General features: G+C 46.1%; 1 protein-coding gene and 1 long non-coding RNA gene across 4 annotated transcripts in view; one reads left to right on the plus strand and one right to left on the minus strand.

Annotated features, from left to right (window-relative positions):
• Window positions 1–20,962, plus strand: part of ETV6 (ETS variant transcription factor 6) — a 222,554-nt gene that overhangs the window by 168,555 nt on the left and 33,037 nt on the right. For all 3 annotated transcript variants that reach the window (XM_074357505.1, XM_074357506.1, XM_010946431.3), the window contains exons 3-4: window positions 5,720–5,884; window positions 18,109–18,243. In XM_074357505.1, the coding sequence (XP_074213606.1) occupies window positions 5,720–5,884; window positions 18,109–18,243 (300 nt within the window). The remainder of the gene's footprint in view (window positions 1–5,719; window positions 5,885–18,108; window positions 18,244–20,962) is intronic.
• LOC123614446 (uncharacterized) lies at window positions 118–5,709 on the minus strand. The gene is made up of 3 exons (XR_006721831.2): window positions 5,156–5,709; window positions 3,008–3,157; window positions 118–2,734 (listed from the first exon to the last, which is right to left on the minus strand). It is a non-coding gene; the product is annotated as an uncharacterized LOC123614446 (long non-coding RNA).

Consider the following 20,962-nt stretch of genomic DNA (forward strand, 5'->3'; position numbering starts at 1 on the left):
TAGAAAGTTCTAGTCCTGCTTCTGTACTAGGTTTAGAAGCGAGAGCCAAACAGGATCTCCGGAGGAGGCAGGCAGGCTGGCAAGAGTTTAAAAAAAATACAATACAGAACTTATGTTTGGGCCAATGAAGGATGTTTAATCTGAAGACAAGATGACTAAGCAAGGAAGTGATAACTTTCCTTACTGTGTCAAGGGTTACGGAATTGTTGTGTGTCATCAAATCCAGTTATGAGACAACACGGGAGGTTGGAAAGAGTCAGGGAATCTGGGGCAGCTTGATTCTAGTTCAAACCCTTAACTTTTCCCAGCTTCAGTTTCCTAATGAATAAGATGGGGTGGGGGTGGTCTTCTGTGTTTCATGATTCTATCCTCTGAGCCCCAGAACCCACAGCCAATTCCTGTGTGTACGGAACGCTGAGGCTCCAGGGTGTTTTTGATCAATGTATACTATAGCAAAAGAGCTTGACTTGAGTATTATTCAGACCAGCAAAATCATCTAATGACTGTGACCCCACCCACCCCCATTTCCTCATCTGTTAAACTGAAATGAAATGACAGTGGGTTTTACAGGGCTTTTTGGAGAATTACATGAGGTAGTACACATGAAAGCACCTACTTAAAATGTTATGTTTATTATTGTCATCACCGGGTTCTAACTTTTCCAAGAATTAGAAGATAACAAAACACTGTTAAGCACTAACCTCTATTTAAAGTAACTTAATCTGTTTTCCGTGATTCAGAAGAGCCTTCAGGAAGTTACAAAACCTCAGGGTCATCGATGTGAGCATGGAGGAGCTCTGGAGAAAAAAAGGTCCCGGCTGGCGGCCTGGATTCTTTAGGTTTTAGGATTCAAATTCAGTGGGAGCATACTGACTGTACTAAACCCAGAAGGGGAGAGAGATCACCTACTGTATGCTGAACCAGAGAGAAAGTGAGTGGCCTGCCCAGAACCCCGTGTCAATTAACGACAGATCTGGGAGTCAAATCCAGGCTCCTGCCTCCCCGCGTGCTTATCATCATCTGTTTAAACATAAAACTCAGTTTGAAAGTCTGAAACGAGACTGAGAGTGTACGGGTGAATGTGGCTGCTCCTTTGAACATAGGGTTGAAGAGCTAGCAGGGGGAAGTTTAAGGGCCTGGGATGTCATTGAAGGGTGTAGCCCCGTGAACTTGACTTGACCCACTTGGGGAAAAAAAGTACATTGGAATTCTTGGTAATTTTCTTAATCATAGCAGTTCATTTCTTCTGTACTGGATTTTTCTCAGCCCTGCTCTGAAATTCATTGGCATTAAAGATGCAGGTCTGAGGGTGCCTCTCACAGGCTGTGCATGTAGCCTGACATAGGTGCGGAATCATGGTCTCCCTCTTTTTTTCTTTTTACTAATGATCATTGATTATCTGTATTCTCCAACTTGGTTGAGTTAATGCTGCAAGAGGTAACTTTAAAACAGCTACACGTTGTGCATTCCTCCTCCCACCGTGTTCTGTTACACTCGTGCTGTGAGCCTCGGGGAGCCCCAGGTTCGTTGTCTACGCAGCGAGTGTCTGGGAGCAGGGAGCCTGTGACGGCAGCGCCTTATTCCTGGATGGGTTAAAAGCAGAGTCCCGCCTACCCCTCCCTCCTCTTCCCATGTATAAATCTATTCCTCCTGGGATCTGCAGATTTCTTTTTTTTTTTTTTTTTTTTTTTGCTCTATTTTTCATCTGTTGATAACTTGAGAAACCTCCAAAGATCAAAGTCTTAGATGGGGAGAATTCAGTTCACCCTGTCTTTTCTGAATCCCTGATAGATGTTGAAAATCAGTCTGCATTCCGAATCTGGATGGGAAGGACGTGGGTCATCAGAATGTGGTGGGTGAGCGCACGGACTCTGAAACAGGCGGCCTGGGTTCAAGTCTCAGCTCTTCTTGTTACTACGGCTGTGTGACTTCGGGCAAATCCCTTAAGCGCACTGGGCCTTAGTTTCCTCGACCCTATCTCACAGGGTTGCTGTGAGCATGCAATTAAATGAACTATTTACTGTTACATTTACAAGGGGAGGGTATAGCTCAGTGGTAGAGTGCATGCTTAGCATGCATGAGGTGCTGGGTTCAATCCCCAGGACCTCCATTAAAACAAATAAATAAATAAACCTAACTACTCCACCCCCCCCCGCAAAACAAACCGAAAAATATATATAGTTACATTTATAACTATTTGTAAATTATATATAATATATATTATATATCATATAAATATATATAAATATTCATAAAGTGCTCTGGGTGATAGAAGTGTTTAACAAGTGACTACTAAGTGAATTAAATGGTTCTGATTAGACAAGAGTGGGTCCAAGCTGAACCACCCCGGCCCTAGGGTCCTTAGGTTTGAGGAAAGGGGGCTTCTTTTTCCTCAATCAGAATTGCAGAGCACATCCTACACCAAGAGCTTTTTATTCCGTTGAATTCAAAAGGAAGTAGCAGTGGGGCTGGACTCGGAACACCAGAGTTTGTGAGGCCTCTTTCCAGCTCAGTGCACGTGTCCACACTCTCTCTCCTGGTCGCTATCTTGCACGGCCTCCAGCAGGTAGCCCGGTCTGTCAGTGTCACTTTCGTAAAGCTGCTAGGGTCACCGTGGTCCTCCCTGGGCTGTCAGTCACTGGCCGGTGCCCTCCGCACACGAGCGCAGAGCACAAAGCCCCATCCCCGGCGAGGGGGTTTCCGCAGGGCGGCTCTGCCGGCTTCAGGGGCTGGACTGTGGGAGAGATTAATGGGAAGTGAAAAGAGAAACAGTTGCTCTTAACCAGCAGGGCTGTTGCGAGTGTGTGACTCTTCTTGTATTTAGGGAAAAGATTACTCATGAGTATTTTCTTCCATAGAATATAAAGAACCTCAAATTACTACTCGTCCCCCACCCCCTTCTCACCCGCCTCCCTCGTTTCAGTGTCTCCTTTGCAGAAACTTCAGCATTTGACTCTCGTTTCCCCTCCTGAGCGGGATTCGGTTCTGCATTTGCTTTGGCACTCACACTTCCGATAAGCCGCCCCGTCCTTTTTCCTGTTTCTGACCGAGCACCGTTGCTCCCCGGCCCTCTCACCGCCGGGCGCCTCCTTCGGCCACGTGTGCCCGAGCCTCCTGTTTGTCCCCTCCTGGCTGGAGATGCTCTCTGCGTCTCATGCTAAGGAGAAGAAGGGAAAAGTCCCTAATAACTAATTATCTGACGTTCCTATTCAGAAGTGACACCTCTGAGAACAGGGAGTCAGCTTTAAGGTTTTTCATCAGTTCAAGGGTTGAGATTTTGCTGAGCCATTTTCACGCCCACTTTGATCCCCTGTTGCGCATTTTCAAGGTTGTTGGAAAGAATTAAGGACCTTTTTTTTAATTAAAATTTTTTTTAACTTTTATGCAATTTTTTAAAGGTTACTTTCCATTTACAGTTATTCTAGAACATACTCCCCACGTTGTACGGTACATCCTTGAGCCTGTCTTACACCCAGCAGTTTGTACCTCCCACTCCCCTACCCACCCCACATCGCCCCTCCTCAACCGCTAGTTTGTTCTCTGTATCTGTGAGTCTGCTGCTTTTATAGTATGTTCACTAGTTTGTTATATTTTTTAGATCCCACATATAAGTGATATCATACAGGACTTGTCTTTCTCTGTCTGACTATTTCACTTAGCATACTGCCCTCCAAGTCCATCCACGTCCAAGGCCCATCTTTAATAAGCATTGCTTCTTTGACCCAGTCAGGAGTCCGAAACAAGGTCTCGTGTTTATTCTAAAGATCATAGAGCAGTGACATACTCCACATTATGACTTTACAATGCTCCATGTGGGAAAAAAGTCATAAAATGTCAAGAAAAAAAATCTCTAAATGCCCATCTCTAATCATTGCAGTGCCCATAGTCTTTATCCGTGCTGTACGTGACGGACCCATTTCAGAAGGACTTCCACGGGGTTCAAGGAAGCCAGCCACCTTTCTTTAAAACTAGACTTTGCAAAAGAGCTACTTGGGAGACAGAGCCAACGGTCATGCCCCAGAGGCCCCAGACCTTCCCCAGGGCGTCTGAGCCCTTCCACTCCCTGGTCCACCTGGTGTGGGGGGGTGGGGGTGGGCAGCCCATCCCAGTAGACCAGGCAGTTCTTTGTCATGCCTGATGTGAGGGTGAAAGGTGCTTCTGTCCAGGGTCAAAGTGCAGGGCACTTTTAGAGCACACTCGTGGAGTCTCCTTGGCCAAGTTTAATCAAATAGACTGAAGCTCCTCCTAGCAAACACTGCTTCTGTTGCACCTGAGCTATTAATTCCTACAATATGATTTTAGAGACTAAAGCACTATTTAGCACGGAGCACCTAGTTCCCTCTAACACATCTGTTCTCAAACAGTTTGGTTTTAGGATTTCTTTTGATTCTTTAAAATTGTTGAAAACCCCAAAGATCTTCACTCATATGGTTTTTATCTCTCTCTGTTTACCGTATTGGAAATTAAATCTGAAAATTTTTATTTGGGGGTGTAATTAGATTTATTTATTTGTTTTTGTAATGGAGGTACTGGGGATTGAACCCAGGACCTCATGAATGCTAAGCATGTGCTCTACCCCACAAAACTGAAAATTTTCTAAACATTTGACTTACTGAAAAATAAGCCAAACCTATGTTAACAGATAAATATTTACGAATGTATTTTCAAAAAAAAAATTAGTAACAAGAGTGGCATTGTTTTACATCTTTGCCCAGCTCTTTAATGTCTGGCTTCATAGAATATGGTTGAATTCTCATAACTGTTGCAATCTCACATGCTGTGAAGCCTCTAGAAAATTCTGCTCTATACTCACCAAAGAATGAGACTAGGAAAAGGCAAATGACCTTTTGACTTCACAGATACCCTGGAAAGGTCTTGGGAACCCTGAGGTGTCCCTGGATCACACTTTGAGAACCACTGTTCTAAACCACTTGAATGATACGTGAAAGGTTTCCCACAAGAACAAAACAAAATAAAAATATAGACTCACAGTCAGCTTCGACAGAGACCCAGCCTGAGCCACCCTCTCAGCCTCGGTGGCCTCCCTCCCTCGAACCCACCTCCGGTCCTACTCAGAGTTCAAGTACCACCCCCACCTGGAAGTTCTCTAACATCAGCAAGTACAACAAAAGAGCAAAAGACCTTTTATCCTCACCTTGCCCTCTCATTCCCAGAGGCCAGCCTGACAGTTTCCCAGAGCCAGAGTGAGTCGCTCTTCCTGGAAGAAGGTTCAGGGAACACTTCGTTATTTGGCAACTCTGGAAGGTCGAGCTCAGCTCTGAAACATTCTCCCTTCGAAAGGACACAGGGCTTTACTCAGATCAGCTCTCACTCTCAAGCCCCCTCCCAAGCACACTGACATTGGTCATGACTCTGAGCCCCCCCAGGGTACCTCGGGCCACCACTGAGCTGCACCTTCAGGGCAAACCGGGACTCCAGATGCCCTGAAGGACAGAGCTGTAAGACCTACAGTTCCTTACAGACATGAAAAAGTGTATTTCCCCCCATTTTGCTTCTAAGTAAAAAGTTCATTGGATGTCACACCTTTGGCGCTTGTGAAGCCTGAGTTGTAACTGGGATTCAGAGTTGACAAAAGGGCTCTTCAGACATGGAGACCCAGTTTTGTCAACGCTTCAGAAACCTTTTCCCTTTATTCTGACTGCCTAACTCAAAAGGCCTTTCTCTCTCTCTCCTCTCTGCCTCGCTCTCTCCCCGACAGGCCTGCAGCCAATGTACTGGAGCAGGGACGACGTAGCCCAGTGGCTCAAGTGGGCTGAAAGCGAGTTTTCTTTAAGACCAATCGACAGCAACACGTTCGAGATGAATGGCAAAGCCCTCCTGCTCCTGACCAAAGAGGACTTCCGCTACCGGTCTCCTCATTCAGGTGAGAATCTGGACTGTGGACGCACGTGCTCAGCCTGGCAAGTCCGGTGGCCCGCACTGGCCTTAGGCACCACCCCTCCCGCCTGAGAGGTCACCCAAGCAGATCGCCAGGAATGCAAGGACAATGACCTAGCTCAGTCGAGGGGAGGTCCTGCTGACATAGGCCAGTTTGAGGGGAGAAGAGGAAGAATTTCCAGATCCAGGGGAAACGTTTAAGGTTAAGAGAAGTAGCCAGTTTGGATCTATAGACACAGGAACTTGAGGTATCTAGCTGAACCACCAGCTAAGGAAGAAAATGCATCCTGGCCCTTTCTCTCTGCCTTGTTTCTCATTCTGAAGACTTTTCAGAGAGGTGCTTGAGAGTGTGTGTGGGTCATGAATGCCTCAGCGAAAAACAAAGACAGGGAGGACAGGGAATGAGCCCTGCCGAGGTAGGAGCAGGAAGGAAAGAAGAAACGGGGGAGCAGGAGGGAAGGGCTGGGAAAGGTGGGGACCCTGGGGGTCCCGGCAGGTGTAGAAACAAATTCATAGGGCTTTGGGTGATTCCTTTTGGAAGTACTGAATTTTGTGATGTAACGCATCTTGTAGCTTGTAGAAAGCCTGGAAAAGACAAGTGGCAATTTCTGCAGGCTCGTCTAACTGGAGAGAGGTGTAAGGGCTCCTAAGACCCCCTGGGCAGGTTTCCTTCAGGAAGGAGCTGCAGAGTGGATTGCTGATGCTGTTCAAATATAGCTGTCCAATTTCATTTCTCAAACTGTATGGCTGTTTAGAAGCTGAGAGTTGGGAACTCCACTTGTCAAAGGTCTCGGGTTTATGCCTCCTGGGGGCCAGTTATTTGAATACCAGTGGACCCTTCCTGTCAGGCCTCATTGCGGCCCCTCACTGTGCTGTGATCTTGTCTGGCAGAGACCTTTTTTCCTTGACTAAGAGCAAAGATCCCACAGAAGGCCTTGGCAGAGTCCCCAACTATGTTCACCCTTATTTGCTCCTGGAGCCCTGCCAGGAGTTAATAAACTCACTAACCGTCACGAGGAAACATCCCCATCACAGAGGGTGAGATAAGAATATGGAACAGTATCTCCCCAGCTTTTCCCAATTGCACCAGAACCGTTTATATGAGGAAATGATAAAGGGGAAGTTTCCCCCAGAAGTACAGATGGTACTGAAACTTCAAAACTTAACATTGCCAAAAAACTGATCCTGGTTAAGGTTTCATAAGGGCCACAAACAGACCTGAAACATTTCATCTCCCATCTTTGATTCTTTCTGTAGTCTCAGAATAAGAAAATTGTAAAGGCAATGATATGGATAAATAAAACTCACCTAAAAGGAAACTAACGAGTTCCTTTTAATGTAATGCAAAAATACTTCCCGTTTCTGTCCCAGTAGAAACTCAAAGATTATACTCACAGAGGCAGAGTTACCCATCCGGAGGGAAAGAACTCTTTTTTTTTTTTCCAGAAAGATTATTCATGTAAAGCAAACAAAGGAAAGCACAGTGGTGTGTTTTAGCTCAATTTGACGTAGACCTTGGGCAAGGTTTCCTCCCAGAGACTTTGTAAATTCACACCCTGCTCCCCGCATCTCAGGTGCTCCTTTTTGTTGCTGATTTATTTTTCTCTCCCGCGACCTCGCAGCTTTACTTATGAAACTAGGTTCTCTCTGCTCAAAGCTGGGAGCAAAGATACACAAAACCTGTCAGCACTGCCTTGCCACTTGGTGGAGTCTTGGCCGGGTGGAGATGGGCAGGCGTGTGCTGTGCAGTTGGAGGCAGGGCTGCCCTGAATGTAAAGGCAGAGGGAGCTGGGGAAGGGAGAGCCCAGTCCGCCCGGTCGGTGCGTGTCGGGGAAGAAGGGTGGGGTCGGTCTGGGACAGGAAGGCTGGAACTGAGTAGGTGGAGGGGAGAGTTGAACATGCCGGGTAATGGGGGCAGCATTAACGGAGTGTGTTTGGGTGGCGGTGAGGAAGCCCACCTGGGGAGGCAGAGGCTGGAGGCAGGAAGGCCAGCTGAGGCTGGTGTGCTAGTCCGGACATGAGGTGCCGTAGCCACGGGTGGGAGAGGGCAGTGGAGATTCATCCTGTGCGTGTCCCCCAGCAGCTCCACACCAGAGGGACAGGAGTGCGGGCCAGGGGCGTTGAGGGACTTAGGAGAGGTGAGGAGAGGTGAGCTCCAGCTGGATTGTCAGGTGAGGCTCCATGCGGGGACACACACACACACACACTCTCTGTGTTGTATGCAATTCTCTTCTAGCCTCTCCCAGACTAGAAAGCTCACTTTGGGCAGGACTGTGCCGTGTTAAGCTGCCACGTCTCAAGCCTCTAGCACAGGGCATGCCATCCAGTCGGCACTCAATATATATTGGTGGAATTATGACCCAGCGTGAGCGTGCCTTAAAGCCGAGGTTAAGAAGTTTGGCTGTTATTTCGCAGTTAACGGGAAACCACTGAGAGATTTTGATCAGAAGAATGGCATGATTGAAGCTCTCCCTTTGGAAGAGACATTTGGTATCCGTGCATAGGGTGGGTCCTTTGGGTCACTCAAAGCAGGCAGAATGCTGCAGCTCCTGTCCTCTGTTCAAGACATCCAAGTCCAGAACTGGACCACTGACACCAAAATAATAGTACTTCAGGCACAAAAGGGTTAGCTTGGCATTTTGGCCAAGCAATGGCAGGACATCCGGGAAGATGTGTCCTGATCTGCAGAAATCTGAGACAGGAGCCAGGCCAGAGCTGGGAATGATAGATTTGGGTATTATCTCCATTACACTGAGCTGAGGATAAAGATACATTTATGCTGTAGGTAATTTCATTAAGGCATCTACCGGAAAGCTAGGGACGGAGTCTCACAGTGATACCTGCCAGTGGGGGCTATAAGAAAACTGACCACGGGACAGAGGAGTGTTGTCAGAGCGATTGGAAGACAGAACCGAGAAGGAGTTAAGAAGACCCTTCTCATGAAGTAGCCACTTAGCAGGGTGACGAAGGCATGCTAGGCCTGCTCGCGTTCACCTTAGGTGGAGACAAGGTCAAAATAGAAAACCTTGTTTCTCTCTCAGATGTAACCTTGGCCCTGCTTCTTCTGTGATGGGCTTTCTTTTCTTTTCTTTTTTTTTTTTTTTTTTTTTGCATTTGGTACAGCAGATGTCCAGAGGCCCTCCTTCCACCTGTGGCTGATCACATTACTTCATTTGCCTTTATCTTCCTCATCCATAAAATGGGATTTTCCACCTGTAGATCCTAAGCTCCCTTCAGCTCTTAACAGTTCAACCCGACTTCAGCCACTGAAAATGTTAAGTTTCAAGTAAACATTACAGCTTCCCACCCTATAGGCAGGGAAGAAATACTTTGATCTCCTTTGACCTGTATACCTTGTAAAACCTAGACTTCCCCCAATTTTTTTCTTGTCTTTTCCTTGAATCTTTTTTGCTAATTAATATCAACAGCAGCTTCTCGCTAGTCCTGGGAATGAAATGAAGTACCTGGTAGCCGGTCACCATGAGTGGGTATTTAAAGTTTCCTCCTGGCCGAGTTCCCTACGTGGCCTCACCCAGAGTTACACTCTCTGTATGTGGAAACGACACCCCTTAACACAGCTCATCCCAAATGTAGAGAGGAGAGAACGGGGGCACAATGAGTTATAAGCACTTGAACGATTAAGGTATCTTCTTCAACCAATTTAACAAATTACACTTACCCTGTCCACTTCCAGGACACAGGTCCTTCATTTTCAACCCCTAGAATAAAGCAGGAACATTCAGAATGTGCTTCAAATATCCTCTCCACACAGAAGAGTTCAAGTTTGAAGATAAATGGGATATTTTCTTGGGAATATTCTCCCAATCAGAGGATACAACCAGATGACAAATTCATAACATTTGCAAAGTTAATGGATAAATGGAGAGGAATCTCGATTTTATAAAACCTCACCTGGACAGGATGATTTTACCTAGTCCTTTTGCTCCTGGATAATTACATTAAATGGTCCGGGATGATTTAAATTCGAAGGAATTTCATTGAATCTCATGAGTTCAGTGAATGTCTTGCAATGGATAACTCTAATGCATAACATGACCACTTCAAGGCTCTGAGAAGTTTCATTAAGAAGGAACAGACAAGTTAGAGTTGATATTAACTCTTACAATTTAGAGTTGTCCATTGCAAGACATTCAGGTGGAGTGTATTTATGTATCCATTATTTGAATGAACAAAAAAAACCCCATGTTATTAATTTAATTCATGTTAGACTTTCTATCCATGCTAATAAAAAGAAAAAAAACATATTTTCAAAGTTCCTTCAATTCAATTCAGCAAAAAAGGTATTGGGGTTTTACTAAGTAAATCAGTTTTTAGTATATCAGAGAGCGATGTAACAAAATGTTTCTTCCTTCAGTCCACCAGATCGTATGTCTTTAGAAATATGTTTTGCCTGTAACTTTCAAATACAGTAAAATTTCCTTTGAAGGTTAAACTGAAAATACTGGTCTTTATCTATACATAGTTCCTTGGAAACCAACTTGCCTATTAATCTCTATTAAGCAATGGTAGGTGGTTTGCTGGATTGAGTGACTGTGTCAACCGGCTGTTTTACAATGAAGTCACAGGGTCTGAAGGTACCGTTCACAGAAGGGGAATTTTAACCCTGAAGTGTGGGAGTTCTGGCAGACATGACCCTTGACCGAAGATACCTGGAGTTGGCACTTTCTCCTCTTGCTGTGTCTTTGAGAAAAACAAACCAAAAAATATGTGTGTCACACATCAGAGAGGTGCTTAGATAAGTCAGTTACAAGAGAGTCACTGAATTTCTTAGCCCTTCACTTGTCCCATTGGTGAAGTAACTGCAGAGTGACATTATAACACGTAAAACACACAGCACTCCTCTTAATTCAAAGTGCATTCTTAGGTCACGATATTTTTATTCTCTCACAAGCTTGTTCTTTGGCTGATCTGACCTTGTGCTCTGCATCCGGCTGAAGGCTGTTGTCACCCTAACTGTCTTTTCTGACTGATTCCTTCTCATCTGAAATCTAATATTCAAATGTTCCCATAACCTGCTCTCTTTCTTCTCGGGATCTCTGTGTCTAAGACATAGATATCAACTAAATTTCAAGTATTTGTTCCTAAGTAAAAGAGTAGTTTATTTTTATGGTCGCAGACGGCATTTCGCGTTAAATAAAAAGGTTTGTAATTCAATCATCCTACAAAAATGAATTGAATGGAATGCTTGGAAAATAAGATGGAGCAGAGTTAGGAAGCCAAGCAGTCGCATGACAGGCTCCCCCAGGCCTGGGTCTGCATTGGTGTTTTCACCGTTGAATTTATGATGAAACTGAAGGACCGAGACCTCAGAGTTCATTTTGAACCTATCACGGGCAGGAACGACCAACAGAGAGAGTCTTCTGAAAAATCTGAAAATTAGCCTTCCCACACCATGCATGCTTTTTTTTTTTTTTTTAAAGAATTGGTCAGAAGGAAACCAGAATCTCTGAATAAAAACAGAGGAGAGAGAAAGAGAAGAGAGAACAGTTTGCAAATTTAAGAATGTGTTACTTTAGATAAGCTTCAGAGGAGGATGTGTACATAGTAAATCACCACCTGAAAAATGCAAATTTTAATGATGATAAGATTCTGCTTTAAACCCACTGAACTCAAGAACTGAAATGCTGTGAAACCCCGGGGGAAAGACTCTGGGTAGCATTGTGGATGACGCTAAGCGTTGGTCCTAACCTGCTTGAGAGCATGCAGTGTCTAGTAAGAACTTTAAAACTAATCATGCCTTTTCACTGATGACATCACTTTTTAGGAAAACATCCCAAGGAAACAATCCAATGGGGGACAGCAGAGATGCTCTTAGCAATTCTGTTTATAATTGTAAAAACTGGAAATGCCCCAGCCACCCCCGTTATGGGACTTGCTAAGCAAACCTGGAGAACGTAAATATAGAGGAAAACACCCTGTCGCCTTGTGGCTGTTCACTGAGTCACTTACCATTTCATCAACAGATCATACAGGGGCTCGCAGACCACGTTCAGGACTGTGTGTGTGTGTGTGTGTGTGTGTGTGTGTATTTTGATTGAAGTACAGTCAGTTTACAATGTTGTGTTAATTTCTGGTGTACAGCACTATGCTTCAGTCATACATGAACATACATATATTTGTTTCATATTCTTTTTCACCATAAATTACTGTAAGATATTGAATATAATTGTTTGTACTATACAGTATAAACTTGTTGTTTATCTATTTTATATACACATTAGTTAGTATCTGCAAATCTCAAACTCCCAATTTATCCTTTCCCATCCCCTTCCCCCCTCCCAGTAACTGTAAGTTTGTTTTCTGTCTTGAGTCTGTTTCTGTTTTATAAATAAATTCATTTGACCTTTTTTTTCCCTTTATTTAGATTCCACATATAAGTGATATGATATAATATTTTTCTTTCTTTCTGGCTTACTTCACTTAGAATGACAATCTCCAGGTCCATCCATGTTGCTGCAAATGGCATTTTTATTCTTTTTTATGGCTGAGTAGTATTCCATTGTATAAATGTACTACAGCTGCTTTATCCAGTCATCTGTCGATGGACAGAGTTCAGGACTTTAAAATTTTATTTTAAAGACAGGTAGAAGCCATTCAGGGTCTGAAGCGGAGAGGGCCTGACAAGGCACAGAGGTGAGAAGTAGGGTGTGGGGCAGAAGTAGGGTGTGTGGCTGGCACGTAGGAGCGATGGCGGTGACTTGAACCAGGATGGGCTAGCAGGAAGTGGGGGTGATTCAAGGAGTGTTTAGAAGGCAGAGTCTGTGAGTCTTGGTGACGGATTAGATGTTGGCCAAGAGAAGCTCAGGATGAGTCCCAGATTTCTGACCACATCTCCTGAACTAGAAAATACCACGTGGGTTGTAAAGGCTTCTATGTCAAACACATGAGCCGCGCGGGTCCTGAGCGACGTGCAAGAGGGAGATGTAGGAGGTACAGAAGTTTCTGGAGTTGAGGAGAAAGGCTTGGCTGGAGGAGACTGAGCGTTGACGAGCTGACTGCAGCCCTGGGAGGGATGAGATTACCAGGAGGAGAGACAGTGAGAGGCCTGGGCGCCTTGGTGGTTGGAGAAGGAGAGAGAGCAGAGAGGCAGGAAGAAAACCCGGGGACACGGGAATGCCTGAAGCCGCAGGGCTGCTCTCCGGGGGAGGCAGTGGCCACAGGTGATGATGTTGCTAAGAAGTGGGCAGGTCCCAGGTACCGGTGCCCTTTGGGTTTGACAATGCAGAGGTGACTTCAGCAGGAGCACCTTTGAGAAGGGCTGGAGCAGAGAGCAGAGTGCAGGGCCCGGAGGAGAGGAAGGAGGGGAGGGGTGGCCCCAGGGCTGGACAGCTCTTCCCGGAGGTGTGGCTGCGAGGGGAGGAGAGAAACAGGGCAGCACCTGGAGGGGAAGATGAGGACAAAGGGGTGTGTGTGTGTGTGTGTGTGTGTGTGTAAGACGGGAAAAATTTGAAGCTGTGTCAATGCTAAAAGGAAGAAACCCGTAGAAAGAGATTGAAAGTACAGCTGTGAATTAGGAGAGAGAGACTATGAGCTAGAAATGTCTGTCTGAAATGATGTCAGCCAGGAAAATATATATCCCATTCGTATGAATGTGACTTTATGAAACTTACGCATGTGCTTTAAATACAAAAATATCAAAGCAAAGCAAACGGTTCCCAGGGTTTTTTTGGAGACACTTCTGTTTATAATGATGGTTTATGATGATCCTGACCACAAGAGGTGCCGTCTACTGAGCGTGTGTGATAGCTGGCATGGGGCTGGTGGTGCGTGTTCAGATCATCTCACTTAATCCTCACAACAGCCCTGCCAAGCCTGGGCATCATTCTCATTTGAGACAAAACAATCTTTAACTCAGCCTTGAACTAAGTCTCCAAGAGAAATAATACTTTGCCCCAGGGCCTGCAGCTGATGAAGAGAGGAACCGGGATTCGAACCTGGGACTTCCGTGCTCCAGAGCCCAAGCTCCTTCCTCTGAAAGTAAAGACACTTAGACAAGTTTAAACCCCTAAAGAGCATCTATGTTCTCGTTCTTCAGACAGCAGTAAGATTGCTAAGGCAACTGGTAGCAGTTTTGGTCACTCTTTCGACTGTTTGTTGGAAACAAACTGCAAATTAAAGAATAGAATTTAGGATTCTTGAAGTCAATGCCTGGCTTTTCACATCACCGATACAAAACCGTATGTGGGTTTCTGTGTGTGTGCGCGCACGCGCCGAGGCGTAGGTCTAGGTTTTATGAGATCTGAAGTTTATCATTTGAGGACTCATAGTTCTAGGTTCCTCCCATGGGACTATGCAGATGAAGGCCCCCTAAACTTACTAGCTTTGTGGCAGATCCATGTCTATGCAGGCCTGTGGGTACATGAACCTCATATGTGTGCATGAAGATATAGCAGGAACCAACAGAAGCTGTTGTCCCTTAAACAGTAGCCTTGGTTCCACTGCTTAGCACAATAGAACCATCTTTTATGGTTAGTACTGGTTATTTCTTTTCTGGGAAGACAGAGAAGATTTATCAGGAATCGAATAGGCCAAGAGGTTTTTGGGTTTTTTTTGAACAGTGCCTTTGAATTCAAGCCAGTGGTCGTTCATGAGCCAAGTTCGGTGCCCAGTGCTGTTGCTCATGCTCTTTATACAGCAGGCAAATACATACAACTTATTTTTAAATATCTTCTTTATTCCAGAGGTCTTTTTGTTACTATCACTTTTGAGACGTGATCTAGTGCGCATGTGAAGGTTTTCAGAATGTAGCAATAGAACAGACCGGGTGTCGGAGGCGTTGGGGGACAGTGGAGACGGGAGAGGATGGGAGGGCATCTTTATTTATTTAGGAATCTGCTGTAGACGGGACACACGCTCCGTGCTGCCCCAAAAGCCAAAACCAGGAACCGAGGTACGCAAGATTGCAGAGGCAGCCAGACTCCAACTCCACAGAAGAACTTTCTACCCACTAGCGCTGTCCAAAAACGGTTTGCTTATCTTGTGTCCGGCTGCCCACCACAGTAGGACTCAGCCGAAGCTACTTCTTGGCAGGGGAAGGGGAGGCAGGGGGCTTTTACTGAACACAAGTTGGAGTCCATGTAAGAAACCTATAGAATCCTCTCTAAGATTCCCAGGCACACACTGTGACTGCCAATCACACACACACCACACACACACACACCACACACACACACACACACCACACACACACACACCACACACACACACACACAGTATGCACAGTGGGTTGATTTTCCCCCCAGAGTAGTGATGCGTTTGTGCTAAGCCAGCCTCGTTCCCCAACTGAGCTCCTGGTTGCTGAGGAAACACGTCTGTGAATGGACTGATGCAACCATGACCATGCTCTTAGAATTAAGTCTTAGCATTACAGCCATAGAATTCAAGCTTTTTCCTGGCCTGGGACCTGGGGCCCGGGCTCCCAGCCATGAGCCAGCTGTCACACGTGGCACTTATGACTGTGATCTTCCCGGTTCAGGTCAGGAGTTGGCAAAGCTCTGCCAGGCTCCCTTGGCCAGCTCTGGGATGAGAGGCTAAGCAGAGGCAGCACAGAGGCCAAGGAACGTATGGGACAGAGTCCATGTCAGCCCCATGGAGGGCTCAGCCCACCAGGCCAGGGTGTGGCTTCCAGAGAGGCCAGGATGGGTGCATGGCCTCAGTTAACCTTTGCCCTTTGTGAAGCGGGAACACTGACCATGACCAAGACACTCCCTTGTTCTCCTTCTGAGACCTCCTTGGGGGTCTACGGGTCTGTCCTAAATCACGTTAATGATCATAATAGTGGTGACAGCGGTGGTCACAGCACAGCTGGTGTCTGCTGAGTTCTCGCCGTTTGCCCACTGCTGTGATGCGCCCGTTACGTGATGACCTCACCGGGTCCTCGCCGTCATCCTGGGAGGTGGATGCCACTGACATTGCCGTTTTACAGGACAAGGAACTGAGGCCTAGAGAAGTTAAAGGGCATTTGTTTGTTACCTCACTTTGTCCCGCTCTCTGGCCACCACACCCAGATCTCCTCCAGCTGCGAGGGTGACCTCCAGGGAGGGGCCAGGTGTGACATATGCCCAGACCCTGCTTCTCGACATCCCCTCATTCAGTGCCCACGGCAAACCTCTGCAGGAGATGCTGGCATTTTGCAGAGACGTTCAGGGCCTTGCTCAAGGTCGCCAGGTGTGGAGGAGCCAGCCCTCCAGCCCAGCAGCCCGTGCCTTCCCCGCACCCAGCGTGCCTCAAAATTAACAGTCCAGCACCCTCAAAATTAACAGTCCAGCACCCTCACAGCCACTAAATCTATACTTTCTGGCCTCCCTTTCCAAAATGCATGCACTAATTACCGACCGTTTTTGTTAGTAATCATCAGGGACACCTTTTTTCAGTGTTTTCGTTTTCTCTTCGGCTACTACCAAAATAACGTTGTTCAAATTTTGCTCAACCTCACAGGGTGGAACCCAGCGTCGTGAGGCCGTGTAAATTCGGAGAAGTTCAGGAAGACGTTACACTAAACCAAAAGAAACAACGCTTTGATTAGGGACTTATTTTTGTAAGCGATTAAAATATGAATCATTAAAATAGGACTGTATTTCAGGCTCCATATCCTCATCAGAGACAGCGTCACCATGACTACTGGGTTTGAATTAGCTGAGCTCCGAGGCCGTCCTGGCTCCGGAACGCAGCCGCGAGCCACGGCTGCGCCTCACACAGGACGTTCTGAAGTCTGGTTCAGGACTCCCCTGCGGCTTCTCGCCGTTTCACTAGGAGATTCCTCAGTGACATGGGGTCTTCGGCTTTATTTGATCCCCATAGTAAATAGTGGCAGTAATTATATTAATAACACCCAAAATTCAAAGGTCCAAAGGACCAAAATCAAAGCGAAGCACCAGGTACCTCAGGAATGGGTTGGACAGGGTATCATGGAACTTTATTTGGTACAAATGGGAAGAGCGCAAGAGGTTTGCAGAGAGAAAGGAATTACTGTGGAGTGTTTCTCAGGTTCAGGCTGAACTGAAAAGGAAAAAATATATATAGCAGTAGCCCAAAATACGCAGTTAAATTAAGTTGTTAATTAAAGTATCTGTTAAAAGTGGCTAAAATTAGAGACAAAAGCCCATTGTTTGGTACAATTGTTGATGGCATATCTGTATGTGGAAGGGCGTGGGGGGACAGTCAGAAAAGTCTGTGGCATTTTAAAGATTAATCACCCACCCCCAAAGGGGTTTTGAGGCGCCCACCTGCATCTTTGAACTTGGAGCTAAGTCAAAGGGGAGAGAGAAGACCACGACAGGTTTTTTGGCTAATTAACTACTCAGCGGACACTTCAGATACAAATACACCAGAACAGAAGCCCCCCAGTTCAGACCAACCCTTACAATCCTCTGCGAGGAGCTGACGTCTAAAGACGATTTTCTAGAGATCGTGGGACCTTGGAGCATTGCCTGTGTGTATTTTTAGTGGGAAGCATCCCAGAATATGCCAGTTCCTTATAGGGTATCCTCAGTAGCGAGTACCTCGGACTCGTGAATACTTCTCTTATTTACTCTTTTCCTGTCTGGGATTAATGTGGATTAGAAAGTCACGTTGTTCTCTGTTGAGGAGATTTCTGTGAAGATTCCATGAGTTGTCATTGAAACAGTAAAACTTTTCATCCTTCTTGACTTTATAATTCTTCTTTGAATAATCTGAAATGCAAACAAAGGATGTTTTTTATAAAAATAGTGGCAATAAATTGGGACAGTTGCAGTTTGCAATAAAGTCTGGCTCGTCCCAGTGACGGGTTGTTATTATGCATCTACTAAAACAGTTACATCGTGCGGAGGGAAAAGGAGAGATAATAAAGCATGATGAGCCTGGTTTTGACTATGTAACTCTGCAGTACTGTACAGTACACAAGCAGGGCTTGTGTCTCTTAGCGGTAGGATTATAGGTGATTTTTGTTTTCTTTGTGGCTTCCTGCATTTTTTTTATACTTTTTCTTCGATATGACTTTCATAATCAAAAAAGTTCAAAAGAAGAAGCCGCATGGCTCTGACCTTCTGAGTCTCAGTGCCACCTGCTGTCCCCTGTAAGATCACGTGGGCAGGGGGCAGACTTGTCTTCCTCACCATTGTGCCCCGTGCCCGGCACAGTGTCAAAGTTCAGATGGTTGTTGAACAAACTGTTCCCATTTCTTGATTCCTCTTTCCTTTCTCTTTCCAGGCGATGTGCTCTATGAACTCCTTCAGCATATTCTGAAGCAGAGGAAACCTCGGATTCTTTTCTCACCGTTCTTCCACCCCGGAAACTCGATACACACGCAGCCGGAAGTCATCCTGCACCAGAACCACGAAGAAGGTAAGAAGGTACCGAGGAGGCTTCTCTCTCATTGCCTGAGTTGTAGACAAATCCCAGAGGTTCAGCTGTTCCTTTGATAAGTTGTTCTTATTCATGTGATTCATTTTTCAGTCAACAAACATTTGTTGAGGGCTGACTATGTTTGAGACCCTGGGGGAAATGCCAAGATGAATCAGATCTGTTCTTGGCTCTCTGCAACTCACAACCTAGGGAAAGGAAAGGGTTAGATATTCACATAAGTATCAAAGAGTAAAGGCACCATAAAGAGATGGTGGAAGTGGGGTTATATCCAGGTACAGCTTCATGAAGGAGGTGGCTCTGGAGGGTTTCTTGAAGATCCAGTTCCTTGAAAGATTCTGATAAGCTGGGATGAAGTGGAGAACATTCCAGGATGGAATAAGTCCTTGGAACAGAGATCTGTCAGCTGACTTGGGTTGTAGAGATTATCTTTCTTTCCCCCCTACCTTTGATTATGAAAAATTTCAAACAGACCCCAAATAGAGAGAATTAACTAAAAAAAACCCTGTGTACCATCGCCCTACTTCAACAGTGATCGAGATTTTGCTGTTGCAGAACGGGTCTGAGGAGGTAAGATTAGAACCAGAATGGGGAGGATTCTGATTTGTGGGCTATGGAGGAAAGTAATAGGGAGTCATTGAAGGTTTTTGAGCAGAGGGGGTAACATAAGCTGGAGGGAGAAAAGAGACCCCAACCCTGTGAACTCTGCAGTGGACCAGAAGTCTCCTCTTCATGCCCCAAAGGTGGTGACCTGCAGTGGACTCACTATGAGTGCTTAGTTCAGGCGTGCCAGGCGCTGCTCTTTTCCTGTGAGTTACAGTGGTCAGCATCAAATCTGGTAGAAAACAGAACAAAAGACCAGAATGGAATGGTGGCCCTGGACAGAGTTCCACAGCAGGTGTTTGGGTACAGAAATAGGGCATAAAAATCTTCTTTTACTCCCTATTCTGCCGAACAGTGATGCGTCGTGCCTCTGAGGGGCATTTGGACCACATCTTCTTGCCCGGACTAGGGACCCGAAGTAATTCTTTTAAACTTGTACTTTTTTCTGAGGACCAGATTACAAGAGGTCTTAAAACCTGGGTTTTTTAGGGATATTTCCATAAATTGATTGATCATCCCGCAGAGCAGGACTCTTTTTTGTTTTGCCATCAGCAAATTAAAAAGGGAGAAGTTATTTGTTTTCTTAATTAACACTTCACAAAACAGAGCGTGACTCCGGGCCACCTGACCTAGGGTTCCGTGTGCCCTGTGTTTCTCAGCAGGCCCCCTCGCTTCCATGATGGAGAAGAAGTGAGCGTCCCTTGCAGGCTCCCCGCCTGCTCCTCTGTCCTGTCTTCCTCTAGCTTTACCCTTTCTAAATTTAGCAGCCGCCTCCCTCCCCGAGTTCCACTCTCCGTTCTTTTACTCTTTCTGGCTTGTGCACTTCCAGCTTGCGTAATAGCCACCAGCTGCCCCCGAGGAGAGGAGTGGGTTTACTGAAGCCGGACATGAAGGCAGGAATCAGATTACCCAGCCTGAAGATGTTTAGGTACAAAAGGTGTGTGACGGGTTGGGTTTTCTCTCTCTCAGGTCTCTCTCTCTCTCTCTCTCTCTCTCTCTTCATTGTTAAAAAAAATCCCATTTGGAATTCTATTCCCCGTTTGATTCTCTGATGTGATTGGAGGCTTGTGGTCAGGACAAGCCCTTCCTGCGCTCCCCTCGGCCTGATCTGACTCCTGAGCAGGTGTGTCTGTTATGGTTCTCACTGGCAGGAGCTGGTCAGTAGAGAACGCTGGCTCCTCTCAGAGCTCCTCGCCAACTGAGTAAATAACGACGTGCCACCGCCAGCGCCCTAATGAGCCGTGCTCTCCAGTGCTCTGTCATTGGCGGTGGTGAGATCAGGAGGTAAAAGGACGGAGCCAATTGAGCGCAAGGTCAAGGGCTGCATCGCCCTGTGGACCAGTTAGCTCTGCTTCAGACCTGCTCTTTCTCTTTTTTTTTTTTAGCTGAAGTACCATCAGTTATAATGTGTCCCTTTCTGGTGTACAGCACAATGTCCCAGTCATGCATATACATACACATCAGACCTGCTCTTAAAAGTAGTGTGTTCTCAGAGACCATTCTGTGAAGCTGTCAGCCAGGAAACGTGATTCCGGTACGTGCCCGGCTCCGCTGCTCCTCCGCCTGCTCTCACATGAGCAGGTGGACACAGAAAGGAAGCGTGGCTCTTTGTCAGGTGGTATCAGGTGAGAAGAGCTGTACCAGGCCAGGAGGTGACAGGAAGGGGCTGGCGGCCCCCAGACCTCCAGATATATGGGTGCCGTTGGTGACCAAGGGACCAACGAGAGAGACGAATGGGTCAGTACGAGTTCCCCACCTTCGGCCACCTCCCACCTCTTTCCCGTCTTCTCCATCAAAAAGAAAAGACCCAGCTCCACATAAATTGTCTCTGGAATCGATCCTGTTATATCGTTGATATATAACATTGATACAGGCATGTGTTAACGTACAGGAAGATCTGACCTGGGAAGGAGGCAGGGAGAACAGTTTATAAGTGGAAATTATAAGCATCCAATACTACATCCCCAGTGGTTTATTTTACATAATTGGGGATACAGTATGAAAAGTATGTTGCTGCTGACTTGGCACAGAGACCAGTCTCCCAGAGTGGAAGGAGAACGTTCCAGAGGACCCACTCAGCCCCTCAGCAGGCTGGCAC

This window comes from Camelus bactrianus, chromosome 34 (assembly GCF_048773025.1).
Source record: "Camelus bactrianus isolate YW-2024 breed Bactrian camel chromosome 34, ASM4877302v1, whole genome shotgun sequence".
Classification (NCBI taxonomy): domain Eukaryota; kingdom Metazoa; phylum Chordata; class Mammalia; order Artiodactyla; family Camelidae; genus Camelus; species Camelus bactrianus.